The sequence below is a fragment of the Cyclopterus lumpus genome, chromosome 11, assembly GCF_009769545.1.
Source record: "Cyclopterus lumpus isolate fCycLum1 chromosome 11, fCycLum1.pri, whole genome shotgun sequence".
Classification (NCBI taxonomy): Eukaryota; Metazoa; Chordata; class Actinopteri; order Perciformes; family Cyclopteridae; genus Cyclopterus; species Cyclopterus lumpus.
Genome location: NC_046976.1, coordinates 9,887,377 through 9,910,241, shown reverse-complemented (window position 1 = coordinate 9,910,241; position 22,865 = coordinate 9,887,377). Strand labels below are relative to the sequence as shown.

At 41.4% G+C, this 22,865-nt stretch overlaps 1 protein-coding gene across 5 annotated transcripts in view; it reads right to left on the bottom strand.

Annotated features, from left to right (window-relative positions):
- Positions 1 to 499: 499 nt before the first annotated feature.
- ripor2 (RHO family interacting cell polarization regulator 2) overlaps positions 500 to 22,865 on the bottom strand; it is a 49,189-nt gene continuing 26,823 nt past the window's right edge. For 3 of the 5 annotated variants that reach the window (XM_034544824.1, XM_034544828.1, XM_034544827.1), the window contains exons 3-22: positions 19,177 to 19,332; positions 18,768 to 18,846; positions 17,617 to 17,640; positions 17,125 to 17,178; positions 10,927 to 11,076; positions 10,197 to 10,260; positions 9,825 to 9,868; positions 9,491 to 9,616; positions 9,168 to 9,316; positions 8,309 to 8,438; positions 6,178 to 6,936; positions 5,447 to 5,631; positions 4,942 to 5,104; positions 4,690 to 4,822; positions 4,355 to 4,516; positions 3,946 to 4,119; positions 3,227 to 3,426; positions 2,993 to 3,103; positions 2,426 to 2,516; positions 500 to 2,155 (exon numbers count right to left, since the gene is read on the bottom strand). In XM_034544824.1, the coding sequence (XP_034400715.1) occupies positions 2,055 to 2,155; positions 2,426 to 2,516; positions 2,993 to 3,103; positions 3,227 to 3,426; positions 3,946 to 4,119; positions 4,355 to 4,516; positions 4,690 to 4,822; positions 4,942 to 5,104; positions 5,447 to 5,631; positions 6,178 to 6,936; positions 8,309 to 8,438; positions 9,168 to 9,316; positions 9,491 to 9,616; positions 9,825 to 9,868; positions 10,197 to 10,260; positions 10,927 to 11,076; positions 17,125 to 17,178; positions 17,617 to 17,640; positions 18,768 to 18,846; positions 19,177 to 19,332 (3,055 nt within the window). In that variant the 3' untranslated portion in view covers positions 500 to 2,054. The remainder of the gene's footprint in view (positions 2,156 to 2,425; positions 2,517 to 2,992; positions 3,104 to 3,226; positions 3,427 to 3,945; positions 4,120 to 4,354; positions 4,517 to 4,689; positions 4,823 to 4,941; positions 5,105 to 5,446; positions 5,632 to 6,177; positions 6,937 to 8,308; positions 8,439 to 9,167; positions 9,317 to 9,490; positions 9,617 to 9,824; positions 9,869 to 10,196; positions 10,261 to 10,926; positions 11,077 to 17,124; positions 17,179 to 17,616; positions 17,641 to 18,767; positions 18,847 to 19,176; positions 19,333 to 22,865) is intronic. The other 2 variants (XM_034544825.1, XM_034544829.1) reach the window with 1 other exon arrangement.

Below are 22,865 nucleotides of genomic sequence, written 5' to 3'. Positions count from 1 at the left end.
CTTCACACATTTACAGATATTACAAAAGAAAATATTTCATAAAAAATATTACCACTCGTTTTCAATCAATATGGCTTTTGGACTGTGCAGTTAGAACCAAATAACAAGATTAATATATTATGGGTTTGTCCTATTGTGTGCTTTGATATATAAGTCTCATTATTCTGGCCAAAATGCAACTGTTTTGAAAATACATTCTCCATTAGGAATTATTAGCTCTTAATAAAATTGAAAAATTAATTCGGCCTTTGGTTACAGTAAATATTCTAAGTAATAACGTAAAATGTCTAATATATAATGTCCCATTATGTTCAATACCTTTTAGAAAAAAAGTTATCCATTTGAAGAGTAATTATATTGTAATCTTCCACAAAAATAATAATTAATCTACTATAATTCCTTCAAAATAAACTCCAATTAAAATTAAGCATGAAAACATTTGCATTATAATAGCATGGACGTCTTTTTAAACAATATTTCAAATAGACCTGATCCAAAATAGAACATAAATATACATTTAATTTACATAATGTCATCTGCACTATTACAGTATAACTCCAAATAATATTAGAATTACAAGTAAATAATAAATAAGATGTCTGAACAAATGTGAGTTTTGTCGTTGTGCACCGGCACAAGACTCAGTAGTACAGTTACAATGACAACAGTTGGAATAGCCGCTTATGTCGGGTCAGTTTTCCCACATTACAGTGAGGATGGAGGGAAATACAACGGACCCAAAACAGAAAAACCTCATTCTGCAGCTTCTTATAAGAAAAGCAACATTTTTAATCCTGTCATTATCTCACATACTTTATTAATGTGCGGTTAGCCAAAATGAGGCTCCTACTTAACCTAAAGTATTCTCCGCTCTAATAAAGGTATTGGATCAAGATCCCAAACCAAATCTATTGCCCTGGACTTGCTCTACAACGGTTAGAAAAAAAATATATCAACAAGAGTGCATTCCTCCATCTCAAGGCGCAAATGACCAAAGCTGACTTTCTGTCTTTCAATGTCATCTGGGTGCAAAAGGGTCATGTATGTACAGAAAATTGCACTTGTTCAACTGCAAGTTTGAGAAAACTCTGATATAAACTGCTGAGCGAGTGAAACGTGGGCTCTGTGCTGACCCGTTTCAGATCTACCCTTCAGGTTTTCCTATTCCTCCAAATGATAGATAACTGAGGTCAAAATCTGCTCAAGACTGTAAAACTGCTGTTAGAGTCGGGCTTTTAAACCACAACATCACTTCCTCTGAGAAAGACACAACTTATTATTGGTCCTCCCTGCCACACAACGCACAATTTCAAATTGTACAAGAATCCCTGAAACTCAAAATGGAACGTACTAGAAAACGACCTAAAAATATATTTTGAATACAAGCACATATATTACACCGGCTGTGTAAGTTATGCCATATGTCCATGCCTTACAACAGTGCAAATCTTTCAAAAGCACCCGAAAACATTTCTAACGACAGACGGTGATTATACAAAGATCATAGTTAGCATATTGCGTGACACAACTGACTCTGTAACAATCAAGATGATTTATCAACGAGTAAATTAAATAGGTGTTGTTGAATGAGGTTATGTGAAAGGTGAAGATGCATTGCTCAAATTCTGGTTCCCACAGTCTTTGGAGCAGCTTTCAGCGGCTTTGCGTCCAGTCAAATTTGTGCTCCAGTTAAACTCAATGTGTCTGCCTGGCTCAGAAAGCAGGGACAGGAAGGGGTGAAGTGTAGGGGTGTCTGGAAGGGGGGGGGGGGTGATGGAGAATCAAGGAGTGTAAGTGTGTGTGTGTGTGTGTACAGGAGGGGTATAGGTTGTGTGTCTGTGGCTGAGTTAGTTCCTATGAGAAGGCAGTGTCCGTAAGAACATTGATCTAATATGGCGGCGTCCATAAGTCTGTGCAGAAAAGCAGATCAATAAAGTGATCAGTCATTAACAGCCCTGTGAGGTGTGCAGTGTGGGGTGTAGCTGAGTGGGGGGCAGTGCTGTCCTCGAAGGTGGGGTCGAGATGTCGTTTGTGATGTTTTTGCTGGCGATGGCTCAGAAGGCAGTGGTGACGGCGTTTCCCCGCCGGGTGCCCAGACGGAGGATTTCCCTGGGCACCGTGTCCAGCTGCTCGTACGCCAGTCGCCCCTCCTCACCTGCCACAAACACAAGGGTCACCTCTTAAATGATTAGACTCCGTTTGCTCCCTTTTGGCAAATTACACTCAAAATACGAGGAGAAAAGTTAAAGATTAATATTATATCATTTTATAGATAACATTGTTATTGGGAATTCTTTGGGCACAAACATCTGATATTGTGGCAGCTGTTTAGAAAATACAATTTCCGAAATGATGAAGGGATTTGGGAAAGTGTGGCAAAGACCAAGCTGAGCAACATTTGATTTTCCATAAATTTGTTACTGACCAAATGTGAGCAGGGTTTCTATGGCAACATGGCGAAGCTCTTCATCAGCCGAGTCACACAGCGCTACCACGGCCTTGATGCTCTCTGCTGCCTGCAGACGGACAGAAAGACTTTGTGAAGAGGGCACTTGTCAAAGTACAAAGAAGACAAAAAAAAACAATGGGCTGATTTGGAATGATTTCCTTTTTTTAATTAGCATAGCATACCACTGAAAATAAAAAAAAAACAGATTAAATTCGTACCATGCCGTGAACACTATCTGAATAGAATACCTATATGCCAAATGTAACGTACATTGAAAGGACATTTTTGTTGCTGTAATCATTCCTACATGCAACCACCAGGAAGTATCCCTCCACTGAGGGGGGCAAGCAAACACACTGCACGTTTTTGCTCCTAAAGAAGATCGTACTTTTGGAAGACACCCCTCAACTCAGACTGTTGAAGCTTCATATTAGCTTTCTCTGAACTTAAGAATCTTTGAAATAGTATCTCTCAGAAAGAAAGTTAGCCCCAATTGACACAAATGGAGACCTAAACTAGATCCAAATATTCCCAGTATCACACCTGTAGATGATGCAAGAGGCCACTGACCTGCAGACAGCTGAGAGCTGAACAGGCCGCCCTCTGGCTCTGAACTCCAGCCTCTGACAGTGCGTGGGTGTAGCACTCCACTGCCTGTAGAAACCCACATAAACATTCAAACATGGCTGGTGGCATCCGTCAACACAATTTGAAATGCCGTTTGCCTCCGAACACTGGCATTTCTCAAACATAGTCGCTCTCTTTATCACTACTCACTCTGATCCTGAAGTGGGTGTGTGATGCAGACGAGAGGTAGTTGGCTGCTGCCTTGTTGACCTGAGGGTCTTCTGCAGTGAGCAGGGAGGCCAGGGCCCTCAGGGTGCTGTTTCTAGGCCACAAGGATGACACAGGGACCTCCTCCAGCTCCGCTAGACACCGAGAATAATCCTGACTGCATAGAGCCTCAGCAAACATCTCTAAGGATGACACAGACGCATGTCAGAGGTTTAAACATGATGTATCACGTAGAAAGTAAATCATAAATCATAGGGGGCTTTTCTGTACTTCTGACATGACCTTTGCTTCTCATTGATATCTTTGCAGTTTGTCTTTTATTTTTTATCCAGGAATTTTGAAAAGTGTTTAACTCCTATTTAATAACCAAGTTAAAATCTATATATATATATATATATATATATATATATATATATATATATATATATATATATATATATATATATATATATATATATATATATATAAATAAAAGTCCATAGTTTCATTCCTTACTTACAATCAATCATCCATCTACCTTCTATTATGTACAGTTTTGGGGGCTTGTGGAGAGAAAGTCCAAGTAAAAATGTGTTTAATTGATCTGCTCTTGTATAAAAATGTATAAACATATAAACTAAATGGTGTTATGAATAATCATAGTGGAGGAATTGAAATGACTCAATGGCAGAATGGTTGTGAATGTCACCCCTTTGCCTCACCTTCTCTGGCCAGATGCAGGAGGTGTGTCTCCATGTCCAGCACTTCATGTTGTAAGATATAGCTGTGGAACTGAAACACTGTCAGGACATCCTGGTGGAGCTCAGCGGCAGTAGGACTGTGTGCCTCCACCAGATAGCTCCTGTCCACCATCTCGCTCACTACGACGCCAATCACTGGAGAGAAGAGGAAGACGTCTCAAGTCAGAGAAACATTTGCATTATATGGATTTATTAAATACCAACTCTTGTGTTGCCAGATAACTTCTTTTAGCGGCTTTATTTGAACCACGTTATCTTCTGAGCACTTACAATGAACTCATTTCCCCTCAGGGAAAAGTTTAAAACCAAATAAGTGACTCAAGTGCAAACTTTGGCATGTTTGCACAAAGATAAAGTGCCAAAACATAACCTGTGTCAGCGCTGTGTGGGCGTCTCTCCTGCAGCACTGCTGTGTAGCTCTGGCTCATGTGTTTGAACACTCTGTCCAGTGTGGTGTGGAAAAGTCCTGCCGACCCGCTGCACTCTGACCACAGAGTCATCAGCTGTGGGCGCTCTGCGAGGCCCGGGAGAACTGAGAAAAGGACACACCGCAAGGTCAAAAACCTTTCCGTTGCACGGTAATAATCCTTCAGCGAATACTTAAATAATAAAATATAAAATCGGTACAAGATCACTCTACAATGTTGCATGGTAAACACGCAACACACAAACCAAGCAAACTGGTTTTCACTTCTTAGTACCTACCATCTGCAGAGGATGTAATGGCTCCCAGTTTGTCCACACTGAGCTCCGCGAGCTCTTCTAATAGCTGAATCTGTCCAGACAGTTTGAGGAGAATACTGCGACGCTGACACACACCTAACCCACTGGTCAACAGCTGTCATTACAGGAAGGAAAGGAAAAGAGTGTTGCAGTAAATTGTTAATATCAACTTTGACTATTCATTTATCATTCATTCATATGGCAAATGATCCCAGATGTCATTGGGAGCCCGACCTGTATGAGGTGATCACAGTACTGCAGGTGGATGACGATAGCAACGTCCAGGTTCTCGTTTCCGGTGGTGAGCGGCAGGGGGCTTCCTGCCACGCTGTTGCCCACCCCGGTGTCCTCTGTCAGGGCTTCGCTCAGGTGTCCTCTGGCTTCTGGGTGCTGGCCACTGCGAGAGCAATACCCACAGTGATCTACTGTACTTATGAGAAATGGTTTTCAATCAAGACAGTTCAGGCTTTCTGTCCAGTGCCTTCATGAATGAATAGCTCAGCATTCATTTACTTAAAACCAAGCACCAAGAACTTGAAAGACGATATATATCCTACTTCATCTCTGATTGTGGTTTTATACATGTGATACCGCAACAACAGCCTTTTATTTTAATTCTCAGTGCAGACGCTTCTACACAGCAGTTGAACGCCATGAAACAACAACAACAACAACAACATGTACTTGGCGTCAATGTCAGCAAACACAGAGTGCCTTCATGTGTCCGTCTCCCACTCACCCGATCCTTTCTCCGTCGGTATCAAAAAGCGGAGACCTCTGTGGGGGGGTACTGAGAACCATGTTATCGTCTCCAGTATCCTCGTCATCAAAGTCAGAGGTGTTGAGGAAGTCGAAACTCTCCAGGGCACTCTCTACCGTCAGACTGAGGCTGGATGACCGGCTCCTGTGACCCGGCAGACGGCACTGAGAAGGAGGGAGAAGATAGTGGGTCAATAAAAGGTCACCCAGTCTATCCTAGTAACTAAAGTACTCAAAGTGACTAAACTTGTTACTTTTAATTCATGTAGTCATCCATTTATTTTTGCTTTCTAACAAACTTTCTAATGTATTAATATTGTTATTAGAGAGTGGATATTTTTTTTTATATACTGACATCTGGGTCAGATGCAATACAGAAGACAGCCTCTTCTAAATAAAAGCCCCAAGTACTGTGGAAGGTCTGTTTGTTACACAATGACACACCTCTATATGTTCTGATACTTAGTCCACACTCTTTGCATGGCATTTTTTCTGGTTTGATTGATGAGGAAGATTAAGATTTATGGATTGTGTAATATAGTTACTATTGTGGTCCAAGATCCAAGTAAAAAAAATAAATAAATATAAAACATTTGGTTGGAAGTAACATTTCCTGAAAGTACTAGATTTGTTTTCTTCTTATGTTCTTTCCCTTACAAGATATTGTACAAATATAAACTTAGAAGGGGAGCCAGAGAAGGGTTCAGTCACCTTGAGCAGGTCCTCCAGACGCATCACTTCCTGCTCCAGGTCCTGCAGCTCTCGGCAGCGGTGATTCAGAGACTCCAGCCTCATCAGCAGGCTGTGGATGGCCTCCTCCAGGCTGCTCTCCAGGAAAGCCCTGCTCCCCTCTCCCGCCCAGCCCAGATTTCCTCCTCCGTTCGAGGAGCTCCCACTTGGCGGCACAACGTCCAAAGAAGTCAGCCTCTTCACAAGCTGCCTGGTCAGGCTGCCCCCTTCCTCTGTGTCCAGCTCCACAGGTTTCAGTTCGTCAGTGTGGTCTAAGAAAACATCTTCAGGAGCCACCATAGACAGGTGGCCGTCAGAGCAGAGGGACGGGATGGCTGAACCACAGTTGGAGCTAGAATTTCGCTGGGACTCTGTGCGCTCCCACTCAGAGTCCTCTGCCACCTCGGCTTCATCACTGGCGAGGCTGGCACTGGTGCCCCTACTTCCTCGACTACCCGTCTCCCCATCTTCTTCGTCGTACTCCTCTTCCTCCTCCTCCTCCTCCTCCTCCACTAAATGCTCCTCAGCGATGGAGTCCTCCCTTGTTGGGAGGATTTGTGTAGGTGACGGGTCTATTTCTGGAGGGGTGACTGTGATCTCAGGGTTGGACTGGCCTGGGGAGTGGGTGCTCGGTGCGGGGCTGGGCGTGGAACCAGAGGTGTCCGAAAAGGTGAAGGAGAGTCGCTTACACTCGGCCACTCCGCAGCCCCCGTTCTCAAAGACATCATCTGGTAAAGTGGACTGACAGAAGAGACAGAGCAGTAAATATGTGTCACAATAACGACGGAAGATTAAAGCTACAGTTGACCATGTGAATGCTCCAGGCGCTTGTTTTTGGCTCAACTGCTTTCACCATGGGTGGCTGAGTCACCAGCTTTCTTACAGCTGAACAGTACACTAAAATATATTTCTCAATACATTTGAGGTGAGAAATAGGCAATGCATTAACACAATCTTGATTTGTATTTGATCAACGCTGCCTGGTTTGACAGTTTGAGCCGAGGTTTTGACCCCTGCATCAGAGACTCCACTCTTAGGATTGTTTTTCTTCGGGCACAGTGGAATATTGCAAATGTCATCAGGAGCACAAAAACAAAAAAAGGTAGAGGAACCTGATAGTTTCACAGAACATCTGTCTCGTTCACTATTGTCAGGATATAGTGACAATTAGATTTTTGTAATTAAAAAGATACCAACTGTAGCTTTAAGACTGTGAGAAAGCTTGAAATCAGTGCATGTAAGATTAAAAAGTACAAGAGAAAGCTCTCGAGTGGAAAAAGAGATGTCCACTCTAACTCTCCTCTTCTTTCTAAATTCTTGTCTCTTCAACCAAGACAAAGTAAGCTAAATCGGAGTAGAAAAACCACAGAAGAGCACGTGCAAATAAACATGCAAAAAGCCACACATTGCATTCTGCAGCTCACAGAAGAGGACTGGACAAGCCCAAGTGTGTCCACTTAGCAGAGGAACACAGTGCATCCCCATCAATGAGGTAGGGAGCACAAAAAGGTTGAGGGGCCGCAACACACTCACATAGACCTCCAGACTGGATTTGGGCCTTGGCCGTAGTGAGGCCAGGTCACCAAACGAGCGACTGAGCCTTAACTTCTCTAGCAGGGTGTCTCGGAGCATGTGCAGGAAGGAGAGGCGCTGGCGCTCCACGGGATATGGCCGCCACTTCTTCACACAATGCACGCAGGCAAATAGGACAAGGTGTTGGGTATTTGAGTGAGGGCAGGGGGGTGAGATGCAGGAGGGATGGATAAACATGTAGTGGGACAGAGTGTGGGTAAGGGGTTTTGATGTGGAAATGCAAAGGAGAGGAGGATAGCAAGGAAATGGGTGAGGGTTAGTTTAGGGGTAGCACTGACATTGCTCACATAAGCATGATGCATCAACAGAAAAAATGTGTGCAATATATCATGGGGCCACGATAAGATATGCTCAGGGGGTAGACAGGTTAGTGTGCTGGCACTATGGAGGAGTAAAAGACAAAAGGCATCTCTTTCCCTACAATTGACCCGTTTTTTTTCTCATCTGTTCTCAGCTCTACAACCACTTCTGTTTCCCAGCACACTAATGAAGATAAAGGAGGTTTGTGTGTTGGACTCACAAAGAAGGAGGTGTCCTGGAAAGTGGGGGTTTCCGGCGTGCCCTGGCTGTAGACTGACACTCGTCTCTGGAGTGCTGTGGCTTTGCTCACATTACCAGACGACAAAGTCAGGTCCTCGACATCGAAGGGGCTGAGGGGTGGGTCAAAAACACAACTCTTATGATTTATTTATGACTTCCTGCATGTACTGTATATATGATCTCATTCATTTGGTTATATCACAAAGGAGGATTATTTTGCTTCGTTAACTTCATGTGACTTGTAACGACCATGTTTCTCCACCAGATGGGAGAGAAGCACAACTAATGTTGACTGAATTTAAAGCAACCACACTAATAACAGTTACTGTCGGTGTTTACAGTGGTAACTTAACATAAGCAGAGTCATTATCATGAGTTGCACATTTATGAGATATGATCATAGTGTAATAACTAGTTCAAAGACTACAAACTCAATGTTTATCGCAAAACATTTCATGAACTAAAAACAAAATGACATTTCATTGAAACTTTAGTGGACTGAGCATGAAATTAAATTAAATGAATACCATGGAATAATAACAAAATCATCAGGTAATCTAAGACTTTATCTATCTCAATATATATTATGTATTCTCATTATGCACTGCCCTTTTATACACACAATATCCACATCCAGAATCGAAATTATTCTGGATGTGTTCACATCTCACTGGGATTCATTCAAGGACCATCACATTATTTTGTTGACTTGAATGAAACTGTCCTGCTGAAGTTTACCCTTAATGACTATAAAGCAACAAACCTATTGGAAAAAACTACACAACACTGACGAACAACATAAATAAGCAACTGCTTGCTGTACGTATGAGTCAACTTACTACCACGTGACCTCCAGGTTGAGTTTGATGGTCCCCAGGTCGTTGATGTCCACAGCCACCACCTGAGGCATGGCAGTGAAGAGCTCCTTGGTCTCACAGATCACGCTGCCCACCAGCATGTGAGAGGCCAGTCCCTTCAGCTCCGTCACCTGATTGAGGCCAAAGACAACATGTATTTACAACTCAGGTCAAGAAAACGATAAATGAAACCAACAAACTAACACATTGACTGAACACCTGATTTCTACATAGTTGTTTTCTTTACCCTGCACCGTGTTGATTAACTGAAGGTTAAAGCTAGCCTATCTGGATTTCCTCCGTACCTTGATGTTGATGAGGTCAGTGATGAGAGGCATGAAGACCATCTCGTCTCCATCCCAACTCTGTCTGGAGTTCACTTCAATTCTTCCCTTCAGCTTCCAGCGCTGGCGACCGTACCGCATGAAGATCTGAAGGAAGGAAAGGATGGGACGGCATTGTAAAAACAGAAAGAAGTAAGCCTCATAGCATATAATCTATAGCAGTGTTTTTCAATAACAATATATTTTATCATGGAAAATACCAAACGTAGTTCTTTACTTGAACTTAAAGTATTAATTGTCGTGTCCTAACTCTTAACTAACATTCCTGTGTTGCATACAAAAAAGAAGGTCTTGCCTCATACTGGTCTCCAGGACAGAGCCTTGCAAAGCCTGCCAAACCTGTCGGAAAGAGGATATTGATTTAAAAACAACATTTGGACCGGATAATGAAAAATCTGTTCGCTTTTAGTTGACTTTTAGCAGAGTGGGTTACAATGTAGCTGTTCAGTGTCTTCATCCCAGTACACAAGGCCGGAATGAACATGTTACAGCACAAGACTTTTCCCGCACAGTCAATATTGATGCTCAATACAGTATGTAGGTGGTGTCGTGAATATAATATAATATAAATCACCAGAAACCTTCTTGTAAACATCAGTGGATTAATGTCTCTTATTCCAGAAATCAAGATCAGTATGCGAGTCGTTTACTTGACATTTTTTCTCACCTTTCATTTTGATATGAAACTCGCCGAGCAAGTTCTCCAGTTCGCTCTCGAACGTGCTCATGTTCTGGAGAAGACAGATAATACTAATCACATAAACAGCTCATTGTTCCGCAAGTCAAGAACAACAATAGCAATCAAGTTATCGACATACTTTGACAGACAGTCGACACAATACTGCAGAGGAGTCAGGAGAGCTGGTGTAAGCCCTCTGGACAGAGGATGACAGGTAGGTGTGTGTGTGTAGGTGTGTAGGGGTGTAGGGGTGTGTGTGCGCGCGCGTGCGCGTGTTTAGGGTTTAAAAAGGTAATTTTATGTATTGACAATGTAAGCAGTATTCTGTAATATATATTAAAGTATATTGTATTGCATATCTGTGCCTGTTGCTGTAATGAGCACATCCAATAATTTAATTTCGGCCAAAATGTCTGCCTACCTGCACGAATTCAGCCTGTGCATTCATTGATCGTCCAAGGAGCCTTACGCAAGCTGTGAAAACTACCAATAACCATGTTTGTTTTTTTCTATTCATAATGATAATTTAACATTCATAACTATAATCTTACATTCATAATGCTAAGTTTGGGGGAGTGGCTTTTTAGGGACTTAAGGAGCTTGTGCTTCTAGCTACTTTCATTGGAAAAGAGTCTGCAACACTGGGCTGATTTTTCCAAGCTTCAATAAGCATTTCCATGCAAACTCCCCAGTAGAATGTGCTGCTCGATGCCAGTACCTCAGTGTACTCCTTATAGCGGCGGTTGACCTCTGCGATGCTCTCTTTGGTGCCTTTAGTGGAGGGAGAGGAGGAGAAGGCCTGCTTCATCCGACTGGCACCGTCCCTCAGACGGCTCTGAATGCAGAAGGCCTCATACAGCTCATCCACCTGAAAGCACAAAGAGTCCCTCCATCTTTAATAAATGTTCCACTGGGACAAGCATGCATTCGTACACATGCAAACTTTCACGTTCATTAGCTTACAAACACACAAAAGAGAAACTTCTGCACTAATTAAAAAGGACTTTGAAGTTTGAAACCCTCCATACGTAAAACATCAAAACATCCCTGGGCAGGAGGCAAACTCCCCAAAAAACTTCCAACTAACAACTGCCATCTAAATTATTCTGGATGTGTTCACATCTCACTGGGATTCATTCAAGGATGCACAGCAGGGCCTGAGCAGTAGTCAGAAACATTTATCAACGGGTCCTCAACAACAGCAGAAATAGGCATTATTGAGAATTAAAATATGGGTTAAATAACAGAACAAACTGTGACTGAGAAGACTATTTTACAATGTTCATATTCAGGAAAAGAGTAAGAGACTGCAAAAGGTAGAACCTATGAAAGGCTTGAAGATAAATGGAGACAAATTTAGAGAGGAAAATCATCAAGTGAGACAAGACAGACGGACAGATATAAACGGAGTAGAAGAGAGTCCTCAACTGAGGAGATACAGCTGGTATGCATCAGTGTAACTGTATTGTGCGACCCCAGTGGGACACTCCCAAAAGGGGGAAGGGGGGGGGGGGGGGGGGGGGGGGGACAACAACAGACGGCGTTTAGAGCTCATTTAGAGACGTCTGCCTGACTTCAGTTTGCAGCACCAGCCTGATCAAACCCAAAGCCACGGAGAAGGAACGACTCCATCGGCATCCTGCTGCCTTACTGTGAGCTGAAAAGTTTGAGTTTTAACTGGAATTAAGTCATCAGAACCAGATGACGTTATAACTACAGCAGTAATAGTTGTATTGAGTTTAAAATGGTGAAACATTTACTTTTCTGGAAAACCAAAGGGGATGGAGCGTGTGTGGTCTGAACCTCCTTCTGTTTACATGGATCGTGGTTCTCTCAATCATGGTCCAATGCCTACTATTCATAACTCTGTACACATGACATATATTGCTTCTGTCCATCCGGGGAGAGGGATCCTCCTCTGTTGCTCTCCTGAAGGTTTCTTCCCGGTGAAAGTTTTTCTGTTTTTTGGGAGAGTTTTTCCTGATCCGATGTGAGGTCCTGGGACATTGATGTCGTATGTGTACAGATTGTAAAGCCCTGAGGCAAATTTGTAATTTGTGATTCTGGGCTATACAAAATGAACTGAATTGAACTCTGTAGGCCACATTCAGGTAATTAAAAAAAAAAAAAATATCTATAAATAAAAGTATTCATGCATTTACTTTATTATTTTCAATTTGGTTTTCTCTTTATTTTAGCATATTTCAGGATTTCCTCCCAAAAAATGGAAAGCGAGATATGTCATTCAGAACTAGATATTAACCTCATGCTTGTGCTAGTGGAAAAGTCAGGGGGATCAACAAAATTGGCAGGATTCATCCTCAGGAAATCACGAGGTAATCCATTTAATATCTTTTTTTAATTTGCTGAGTCACTCATTTATTTCTCCCTGAAACCACAATTTACAGTCCAGATTGTCAGCATCCTGTCTGTCTGATTTCCTGCCTTCCCGACTTCACATATGATCGGAGTGGCAACCGGGCAAAACAAAACACCTCTGGTGAGTCTCATCAAAGGGAAATATTTCAGCATGCCTGACTAGAGTGCTGAAATATTGATGCCTTGCGCTCTTTATGGCACTCATTAGGGAGAAGCGGTAGAAAATGGGCCATTCCGGCTCCTGCCATCCTCACAGCTTCTCTGAGTGTTTGTTTGTGTATCTTTGTGCGGACTCTGTGACTGTGTGTATGTGGACATGTTTACATGTGTACAGAGAGCATGTTGTTGTTGTTGTTGGGCACATGAGGGGTTATGGTAGGAAGTGAAAGTGGGATGCTTGTGTTCTTTGGGAGGGGTCATTTAACCCGATGACGTCATACTTATGTGGGAACAAATACATACAGACAGCACCCACCCCAATCCCACCATCTCCACCTCAAACCAACCAGCCCCCTCAGCACCCCCACCCACGACTGGGACCCAGCCCCGTCTGTCTGTGGTATGTGGTGCATGCGGCGGGGCTGCAGCAGCTGAGCTAGCAATGAAATAACCTCCAACCACAACTGTTATTCTCAGCTCTCAGATTCGAGCGGAGCTGATTCCGAACCATCAATCGACAGCTTTAAAAACTTGTTTGTTTGGAACAAAACAAGGAAAAACATGAGAAGCAAACGTTATTTTTAGTTGTGGATGAAGCTGAGCTGAAGTCAAAAGAGACATGATTCATATGTGAAGAACTTTAGCACCGATTATATCAAGAAATACTTCATTATTGTAAACACACAAATGAGTAGACATCTAGAAAGAGGTTATTCATTCGGGTAAAATTATGTGTCACAAAATTGTGCTTTCACAAACTGGGGCTGATGAATAGCAATCATTTTTTCTCTGGCAATCAGTAATCATATCATTATAAGCTAATTAAGCTCATTTTTGTCCCGAATTACAATCGCCCCTTGCTGCCTTCAAGGAAATGTTCTTGTGAAGGTCAGCCAAGCTCCACTCGATGGACGGCCCTCAGCATATTGCTACACCTCGGGCGCATTTCACCCCAGAAAACCCCCCCCAAAAAAAACATTAAAGGCAAAACACAAACAAAGACAACACAGAAACTTCAAAATAGGCAGACGGATAAAACACGCAATAACCAGAACACACGTCAACATATAATACATGTCTAGTACAGGTATGCCATGTTTAGCATACACTTCTTTTAATGCTGACTTTTTGTATTATTGAAGAAATGCTTTAGATGGATCTAAAGTATCAAATAGAATAAATAGGTGTCAGCTATTCTTTTTACATGTATTGTTATCTAATATTTTGTATTTTGGGACAAAGCAGTCACCTTTCCCTCCTTTGACTTGTGATGGATATTTAGACTAAGAAATTTGGCAGGAAATCCCAAAAAATATCTACAATCTATGTACAACTTTATACTCATAACCTTTATAATATAAATAATTGAATTGTTTGGTCACATTCGTTCTGAAACAATAGCAATCATTTTACAAACAAGAATAAAAAATCATCCCATAAAAACTTCATCAGAACCCTCTTAATTAACTCTTACCAGATGTGAACGGATATTAAATGCAAATGTATTCTACATTGAGTCATATTGGACACAGAGTCCCCGTATTAATTATAGCCATGAAAAAACCTGAATGGCTCAGAGACCCAGTGAAGGATTACAGGAAAATCTTTATTGGAGAATCAATTATGCCAAGGGTGAGGGTAACATTGTGTTCACATTTATGAAGGGTGAAGTATCCATTTTGACTTCTGAGTTAATGCTTGTAAATTCACTATATAATAATACTTTTTGGTGGGTTTGTATGAAGCATCGTTTAGAGTTATAAAGGATTAACTCTGTATTGACTGTATATCTGACTGTAAACTGTGGGATTTTAAATATGAGCAGTACATCTTTAGGATATGGCGAGAATCCTCTTAAAATGAGGCCATTATCCTGGATTGTGGGATGTGAGGTGTACACACGCACGCACAAACACACTTACTGCCAGAGGGCTAGTGATTATAAGCAGATTAAAACAGGCGGGCTGCATCAAACACACAAGCCCGTCTCTGGGGAACTGTGTGTGTGTGTCTAGATTAGCATTCAAGGGAAGAGGTGAAAGCAAAAACACATTATATTAAAAATAATCACATGCAAAGTATTTACACTCATTCTGGATTGAATTTGGCATGATTAACACATAAACACACTTTCTCCCTTTCTCTCCTGGGGGAAGAGGAGGTGCCTGGCAGCTGCTCTTCTCACCTTCAATCTCTGTCACTCATCTCCTTAATGATGCCCTGCTGAAACTAGCAACCATGCAACACACACACCCCTATCCCATGCAGGATATCGTTGGAGTTGTATTGGGCCACCTGCTTCTTCCATGTGTGCCAATTACTGCTCGGACATCTGCAGGCAGCCAGGAGCCCGAGTAGGAACAAAAGACCGGGCTGATGTGTGTGTATGTCTCACACACACACACACACAACATTTTTATGGTCCACATTTTTAAGCTGTGTGTGGCAAATAGCCATTTACGGGGCATGCAGGGGCCATCAAGCTGACTTCACAATGGCATTATGGTTTTGAATTAATCAAGCATGCATTTCCTCTTCCCTACTCAAGGTGCAAGATTCAGGATTGGGAGCATTGCGGTTCCCTCTCAACGTGTCGACGGAGACCAGCAGCTAACGGTGCAAACCTGAGGAGAGTGCAGCCAGAGCCAATACAGTTTACCTCGGGTGAAACCGGAGTGTGGGTGCAACACCCAGCATCACACTTAAATAACAGTAAATCATACCGCCTGTTGTTCAGTAATGACAGGGGAGAAACTTGTTTAAATAATGACAAAGAATTTGCAACGATTTGTTACATTTACACCATTTCATTTCCATCCAATAACCTGCACAAAGTCAGAGAGTCAATGAAAAGAGAAGGTTTTGGAAAAGAAGCGCTGGTCCACATTTAGAATGAAAGGGCGAGCTAGATTTAACTCACTTTTTTTTTGTTACGCTTTGGCTTTTTATTTGCCTGAAGATAAATCAGTCACCTCAAATATTTACAAGTGCATTCAAATCTATTTTTGCACAAGCCTGAAAGAACAGAAGAGCTTCAGAGTAATGATGGATGCTAAGTAGAAGGGCTTTGAGTGTGCGTTTGTTTCAACTGCATCCTGTGACAACCTCACAAGACAGAACGAGCATTGTATGCTTGTGTTTCCTCTTTGTTATCAAGGCCAAAGTGGAGCATTCAGGCAGATACATTTTCTGAGTTTCTAAGACCTATTTTCAAATGACTCATCAGACCCTTATTCTATATTCCCTCTCGTTCTTCTTAAAGGACCCTGACAATCACTTCTCACTGCAGCCTATAACTGGCCTGACCCAGATTCACTGTTGTCTTCAACTCTTCAACAAATCTGTCCATGGACCGTCTTTGTCTCCTTTCGTATAGTTCTGGACATGTGCTTGCTTATGGACATCTGATGGTGAGTATGTATAGTCTGAGGACATATGTGAAAATGAATGTTAAGGTCACCCAATACCTGGTTTCTCAGGACTACAAAGGCTTCGTTTTCGGGTAGCCATGGTTACTTTCGGAGCTGCTCTGTTGTTTGAGTGTGTATTCTGATTGCCTGCTGTCACGTCAGATTTGACGCACAGCGAGGGAGACTATTACAGGACTACAATACCGGGATGTGGATGTGCTTCATAACATTGTAGGGGAATAATGTCCCAAATAGGCAACCAGGGAGGAGACTACAAAGGAGGATACAGGAAAAGAAAACTTTCCCTACCCGGAGACCTCAACCATCAAAACAGCTGAAAACGTCCCTATTGCATCAACACATGAACCAGAGAAGAGCAGGAACAGCACTCAAACCTTTCAGCAAAAATCCTTCCTGAAGCCAACTGGACAAAGTCAGTGAAACATGGAGTAAAAACTCAACATAAAGTGAGGAAATTATTAGTTTATCAGAATGACAAAATTCTTAATTTGGTTTCTTCCTGGGAGTTAGATGAGGAAGCCTGACAGCATATGAAGCAACAGCCCACACCTGCTTATCTTAGCTTAGCATTAAGACTGAAATCCCAGGGAATGAGCCAAGTCATGCTTAGATAAGCTAACCAGCTGCTGTAGCTTCATACATAACGGTCAGATATGAGAGTGAACTTCTGAACTATAGAGGAAGCAAATAAGCGCATTTTTCAAATTGTCAAACTAAGAAATATGTCCCATTATTGGGGTTTTATGAGTGACTGTGTTGGTGTTATGTGGAGAGGCTTAAGTGAATCAGGTATTGAGATATGAAATCTTAAACAGCACTTGATGGATAGCTGAAAGTATAGTAAAGTATAGTGAAGCTGACTAAAGACACAGAAGAGAACCCCAAACAACTTGTGATGGATATATTTTAAACATGGGCTAATATCAATCCCTCACATCAGTTCTTACCTTGCTCATGTGAAACTCCAGGCGTCTCATGTACCTTTCGATGGTTTTGATTTGCTGCAGAAAGACAGACACAGACCAATAATTTACTAGTGCCCACATCTGGTTTAAAACTGTAAACATAATGATTTGTTTGTCCACACCGCATGACATGATGAGAGATACAGCTTTGCATAAAAAAGACATGTGTGATCATTAAATGTTCGTCACACATTGTCAAAGTGTTTATCTGAATAGTATTTGTTATTTTTACCTAAAAATATCTAAATGTATCTCTCAAGCGGTTTCTCCTGTCCCATCACATACTTTCTCTCATAATCTTTCCTGCATTATTCCTCGATCCCTTCAACTACTCACTTCCTCCCTCATTTCTTCGGCTTTTAGCAATTTGTTCCCCTTCCATCGTCTCTTTTTATTCAACATCAAAGATTCCCCTCAGCACACGCCAAACTTGGAGCAGTTGTTACAGAAAGACCTTCCCCTCCATCAACTTACCTTGTCAAGATCGTAGAGCACTCCCTGGAGAGAAACACACACACACACACACACACACACACACACACACACACACACACACACACACACACACACACACACACACACACACACACACACACACACACACACACACACACACACACACACACACACACACACACACACACACACACACACACACACACACACACACACACACACACACACACACACACACACACACACACACACACACACACACACACACACACACACACACACACACACACACACACACACACACACACACACACACACACACACACACACACAGTTAGTACAGAAGGCAGAGCTGAAGCCGCTTAAAAAATGCAAAGCCGACTATAGTTGTCTGGCATCAAGAAAGATCCTGTTAAACACTCTTTCCACTCGCAGCCTTGATTCTGTATCTGTACAATATGTGTGCGTGTACATTGTAGCAAATCAAAGTGTGTTCACCATGTGTGAATATGTGATATTTAAGTCGATGGATTAGTGTTGTACGTAATGCGGGATCAAAATAAAAACAGAGCGGAGATCTGAAGTGATCCCAGCTGCCAAAACGTGTGTTCTCACTGCTTTTTAGTGAGATAAAAGCTACAGCAAGTATACATGATGGAACAATGTATGTTGGCCTTTAAATAAATAGTTTGACATTTTAGGAAATGTGCTCATCTGTTCTTTACTGAGACTAAAATGCAATTTCATGCATAAGTGAATATTTAACTAGAGTAAGAAGACGATTAGCTTATTGATTTGAATAGCATCTCCACAAACAGGGGAAAACAACTTGGCTCTGTTCAAAAGTAAAAAAGCACCTCTAAAACTTCATTTTTATTTGTACAATTAAATATTTGTATTATATAAACAATCAAGCTACTACTTGTTATTTGGTGAGCTTTAGACGTGCCTTTAGATGAGCAGTATCTGCATCTTCAGTCTTTATGCTAAGCTACGCTAAGTGGCTCCTGGCTTTAACTTAATATTCTCAGCACAGCCTTGAGAGTCTTGTTGATCACACTCTTGACAAGAAGGTGATGAAGCATGTTTCCTGAAATGTCCTTTAAGATGTGGGTAAGGCGGGACTGCACTGTTGCTTGTGTGTAATATAATGTACGGTAGCTTCTCACCAGGCGAGAGTTTCTCTTCATGTCTTTCATCAGACAAATGAGTTTGTCCAGCTCTGTTTGATGAACTTCAAGATACTCACTACGGGACAATGAAGGAAAACACTCAACACATTTAAATACATTGAACTTTGTCAATCTCTGCATTAATAATCAATGTACCTATATAATGAAGGCAATACAAACACATTGGTACATAAACAATTGTGCAGTTATTTAAATAAACGAGTCAGAAAAATCAGGCAGTAAATGTACAAATTAAAAGAAACAGATTATGTACCGAGACTCTTCTCTCACAAGCAAAAACAAATGATTACTCTGGATCCTTTGATTAGTTCATGTATTGAAAGGGAAGACATTTTCATTGCTTGACTGAGTGATGTGTACGATTACACAGTATAAGTGTACTCACTCCAGGCCTTGTTTGAGTGCGTTGTAAACTTCCTCCACTCTTTTGGGCTGCGGCTCTCTGGAGCTGCTGCCTCCCTTGTGCCCCGACGGGTGGGGCTTCTTTGGCTTCGACTGAGGCTTCTTCTGCACCGCTGAGTTCCCCATGAAAGAGTTACACCTACACACACACACACACACATTAGAGAGTGCAAAAGAGGGCCCCCTGTGTGCAGGAATTTTCTTAATCTTGTGTGCAATGGTGTAAAAAGAGCAGAGATTTTGAATTACGGTGTAACAAAGACCATTACATCTCATATTACATACTTAGCATGGGATTTCCACAGTATTTCAGATAACCAGTCCTGCAGTTGCCTATAATAATGTAGCGTTAGATGAGATTTTGGTATTATTACAGCATCCTGCTTTGTTTAAGCACGAATTCGTCTCATGTGTCTGATGGAAAGGGCTCGCCGAGTCTCTTCGCATCGAGGTTACACAAGAATGACGCTGTCAGCCTACATATCATATCAAAAACCTGTCAAACATCATAACCTCAGAGGTGAACGTCTTCATCACAGCGGTGTGCTAAATCACAAGTGTGCGCATATATATATATATATATATATATATATATATATATATATATATATATATATATATATATATATATATATATCTGGGAACACATGTAAACATGTGCTTTTCACCCCCACCACTGTGTGTTTGACCTGTGAGGATGCTATTCATCTTCTGCTGGAGTGAACTTACAAACACACTGAGGCACAATCACACTCCCGGCAATCAGTGACATTCAGTGCTCTTCACCCTCTTCCCCACAGACAGTGTGACCTAGTCAAGGGGGGAAGTCAACAAATGTGGATAGAGTAAAATAGAGTTTATTCGTTGATATACAAGCTCCCTTAAATGGTATCGTTTGTGTACAAAAGGGATGCAACCAACTAGAGATGCACCAATACCGACATTGCATATTGGTCCGATACCAAATCTGGTATTATGAAAATGTGTCAATCTGGTATCCGATACCATTAATTTAATTAATTATATCTACAAATTAATGTAATATTTTTTTACAATATCAAGAAAGCAATGTTTAAGTCAAGCCTGATATTATTGCCTTAGGCATAAAAGAATGATCCCAGTCACTTCCACACAGTGAAGCATTCAGCTTAAGAATTAAAACACTGGTATTGGATCACTACTCGGTATCGGATGATACCCAAAGCCCAGGAATTAGTATCAGAAGTAAAAAACGGTGGATGGGTGCATCCCATTTTATTACTTTTCTATTTTTTGGAGAGAAACTTGAATGAGTAAAGTTTTTACAGATTTTTTTGCAACCACACACACATATATATTAGAGAGGGAATTCTCATTATTTATTTTCTCATCATTTAAAGTGTGTGTTATGCAAATGTCCACCATGTATAAAAAATAAAGTAAAAGGATAATTTGTAACTATTTGCACTGAATTCAGGATGATTTGAATAATTTTTGTCTCATTTTATTACTTAGAAAGAAAATCAGAAATCGACAGGTCAAACTTTTATGAAATTGCCCTAGACAATTGCAGTCGGTACATCTCTAATTGTCATAATTAATGTATCTTTATTTAGTTTGGACTACAAAACATCAGACAACTTAGAGCCAAAGGTGATAAACACCAAATACACACCATTATTAAATAAATATAACATGTTGTCATACAAAACAGAGAAAAGCAGCCACTTCACATTTAAGGCAAATGTTTAGCATTTTTGCTTGATATATCACTGAAATTAATTTGTTTGTTGATTGAGAGCTTCATAAATGATTTCAGAACCATAAGCCTAGCTTTTATGCTTAAATAAAGAAAAAAAACAGCCCATTCTTCTCCACAATAACCACCTCACGTCAACCTATTCTAGGTCACACTCATCTTTCATGCACAGCTCAGCTTTTAAAACCTGTAAAGATTTGGCTGACAAATGACAATTACCCTGGACTCAATGAAACTGATGAAATTCCAGCGCTCGACAAGTTGGAACGTGCCACGTCTTGCCTCTTGCCAGGGAACGCAACACAAGTTAAGCTGAGCTTCCACAAATGTAGGGCACGACTGAATGAGAGCGCTGCGTAGCCTTGGGGTCACTGTAGAAGGGTCTCTTGGCAGGAAACCCACATATACATAGACGACAACACAATTCCATACCGACTGATAATTTTCACACACACACACACACACACACACACACACACACACACACACACACACACACACACACACACACACACACACACACACACACACACACACACACACACACACACACACACACACACACACACACACACACACACACACACACACACACACACACACACACACACACACACACACACACACACACACACACACACACACACACACACACACACACACACACACACACACACACACACACACACACACACACACACACACACATAACAAGGAATACACTCCAGTGGCCTCAGAAGCCACATCTTTGCAGCTTTCTACCTCGCTCATTATCAGAATGGTAAACTTATCAGTCGCCCACACCCCAGAGTCATTCCAACCAATTACCCCATTCCCCGAGAAAAGAGGGGGAACAGCATCTTCAAATAGGTTCTTTCAGCAGGACCAGTGACTAATGAAGAGAACCAGACATCGACAGCCTAAAGAGAGTAAGGGATTCTTTCTGCGGGCTTTGTCATGTGACAACTGAGTGAGAGCCGTCAGAGATGAGTCAAAGAGGCAGGAACACAGATAAAATGTGAAATAGAACTTTAGCGAGCTCCAACTTCTCATCACCAGCTTTTGGCTATGAATGAAACGATCTTCAGGAGTTAGCTGTGTGGTTATGCAACAGAGTGCTGATCACCCCTTTAAAATCACAAGACTTGCTGTGGCTCGCTGAACCTAGATTGGCACCAGATTGAGTTATTCAATTCCTTCTTTGTCTAAGTTTAAATCTGTCTGGTTACAAGGATAACACATTTTATACTAAAGTGGGGAGCAAATAAAAGTTTTGTAGGCCTTTCTAAAAATGTTGAGGATATTCTCGTTGTCCGTTCTACATGGTTATGTAGGCAGACATTCAACTGATTACATAAAGGCAAAATATTGGTTAAAAACTAAAAATTTCCAAGAAATGAGGTGCTGCCATTTTTTTAAAGTCCTGTATTTTGGTTTTAACATCATCCTTTTTCATGTTTCTTAGATCAACATCTCAAATCACAGATAATAGTATATTATGTAAATGAATAAACGCCAGGGAAATTACTATAGTTTACTGGCTGAAATCAGAAGACTTAAGTAAAAAAGAAAAAAAAAGAAAAGCAAGATTTACCAAAGACTGTCTCACTATCCTTAACCCTAAACGGTCAGAAAATGCTGGTAATGATTTGATCAGGGTTATCTAGATTTGGGTTTTCAAAGTTCACACTTGTTGACAGAAAGCGTCAGTAAAAAGGAGGTGTGAGATTTGAAACATGTGTGCAGGGATGGTCTAATTCAAAGTTGGATCCAACATCTTTTGAGGATGAGTCTTCTGCTTTGATTGTAATCCGTCTCTTGCAACTCCCCAAACGTTATACTATACTAAAATCAGTGCGATACCCCTTTATGAATCAATCTGACACCCTGACTTCAATTGTCATTTCAGAGATGAGTGACATCAGCATACCAAC